The sequence below is a fragment of the Pediculus humanus genome, genomic scaffold (genome assembly GCF_000006295.1).
Source record: "Pediculus humanus corporis 1103172107412 genomic scaffold, whole genome shotgun sequence".
Classification (NCBI taxonomy): Eukaryota; Metazoa; Arthropoda; class Insecta; order Psocodea; family Pediculidae; genus Pediculus; species Pediculus humanus.
Window position 1 is genome coordinate 81,598 of NW_002987037.1, and position 2,088 is coordinate 83,685.

Sequence of the window (2,088 nt, forward strand, 5' to 3'; positions counted from 1 at the left end):
AAAAAATTCTCATTTTGTAAGGAGAAAAAAAAAACCTTTTATCGTCGTAATTTTAAAAACTTTAAATTTTCTTTTAGGTTAATACTTACTTACATTATTATTATTATTATCATCATCATCATCATTATAAATTATAAATTATTTCTTAATAATAATAATAATGATGATGATGATAATAGGTTATTTTAAAAAAAACGTTTTGCGACTCGTTTTTTGAAAAAAAATTCGTTAAAGGAAAATCTTTTTCTTTTTAAATTTAATTTTAAATGATGAAAAAATTAATTTATTAATTATTATTATTATTATTATTATTAAATTTTAGATTTGCCAAAAGATGGTCCTCACATAACGGGAGAAGAAAAAGAATATCAAGTCGGTGAAGAAATAGTATTAAATTGCACATCAGGAAAATCATATCCGTCATCGACTCTTCATTGGTACATAAACGACAAACAGGTACGACGCAAAAAAAATTACTATTATTATTATTATTCGGTGAAATTTTTTTTTTTTTAAGTCATGTAAAATTATGTAAATTTATTATTAATTTAATGGTAATTTAATTCAAACAATTAACGTACGATAATAATAATAATAACATGAAGAAAAAAAAAGATAATTTGCCTCGGAAAAAAAAGGAAAAAAGGAAAAACGTGGGAGTGAAAGGGCGGAGGCCATTTTTTTTTTTTTTTTACATATAATTTGACGTAATGATATCGTTTTCAAAAATTTGATTTTTTTTTTAAAGTTAACAACTTTGACCTAAATTTTTTTTTTTTTCGTTAAATTTTTTTTTATTCACAGATATCAAATTCGGAAGATTTAGTTAGATATCCAAATTTAATACACACCCACGGGTTACTTACTACGACCCTGGGCCTTAGACTAAAAGTGACAAACAATCATTTTGCTGAGGGGCAAATGAGAGTCAAATGCGTGGCAAGTGTGAGTCCGATTTTATGGCAGGGAAATCGTGAAAGTGTAGTTCAACGTGTTTCCCCATTGATCGACAACAGAGAAGCTCATTTTTTAGGTAAATACAATTTTTCTTTCTTTTTTGCTCTATGTGTGTGATGACGTCATTTCACAAGTAGTTAATTTAAATTAATTAGTTTTAATAATAATAATAATAATAAAAATCGATATTATACGACGTATCAAAAATTGGAAAAAAAAAAAAAAACTCAAATTAAATTATAATCAATAAATGTCAAATCTTTAAATCCAAAACTTTTTTTTTTACTTTTTCTCTTTTTTTTTTTTTTTTTTGTTTTTTTTTTAATTTTATCAATGGAGAAAAAAAAGTTTTTTTTTTGATTATCCAAAAAAAAAAAAAATTTTTTTTCATAGCCATTTTCTTTTTTTTTTTTTTTTTTCTGTTTCATTTAGTTAAAGGAGGAGCAAGTAAAAAAAATTTATCTATATTATCAGGTACGTTACTCGCGGTTGTTGTGTTAGTGCTTTTATTAAAATTTTAAATTTAAATTAATCATTATTATTATTATAAACATTTAAAAAAAAAAAAAAAAAAAACATTTTTTTGATATAAGAATTAATAATAATATATACTCATGTGATTTAAAATTTAAATTTTTTTTTCTCTCATTTAATAATAATAAAATAATATATATATATTATATTTATAATTAACGCAAATTTATTTATTTTTCTTATATCATTTTGTGTGTGCCTATCATTATGACGTCATCAAAGAAAAAATTTTAAATAATAAAAAAGCGCGGGAATTTAAAAAAAAATTAGTATCGCTGCATTGTAAAAATTATTTAATTTTTTTATTAACGAGTTCAAAACGGGTTAAAAATTATGAATGAAAAATTATTTGTTTACGTTCGCGAGGTCGATGACCTTTTAACGTAAACAATCGAAAATTGTTTATTATTATTTTTTTTAATGTAAACAACGCGGCGTATTTCTCATTGTTCTATCACACGAGTATTTTTAAAGAGAATTTCATTAATGAAAACATTTCTGCTAAATAATAATAATAATAATAATAATAATAATAATAATAATAATAATAATAATAATAATAATAATAATAATAATAATAATAATAATAATAATAAT

At 21.5% G+C, this 2,088-nt stretch overlaps 1 protein-coding gene across 1 annotated transcript in view; it reads left to right on the top strand.

Moving 5' to 3' along the window:
* Phum_PHUM063600 (beat protein, putative) overlaps positions 1-1,074 on the top strand; it is a gene marked incomplete at both ends in the record, with an annotated part of 3,530 nt that extends 2,456 nt beyond the window's left edge. Inside the window, 2 exons of the mRNA XM_002423457.1 lie at positions 323-456; positions 805-1,074. Coding sequence (XP_002423502.1) covers positions 323-456; positions 805-1,074 — 404 coding nt within the window. The remainder of the gene's footprint in view (positions 1-322; positions 457-804) is intronic.
* Positions 1,075-2,088: the final 1,014 nt, after the last annotated feature.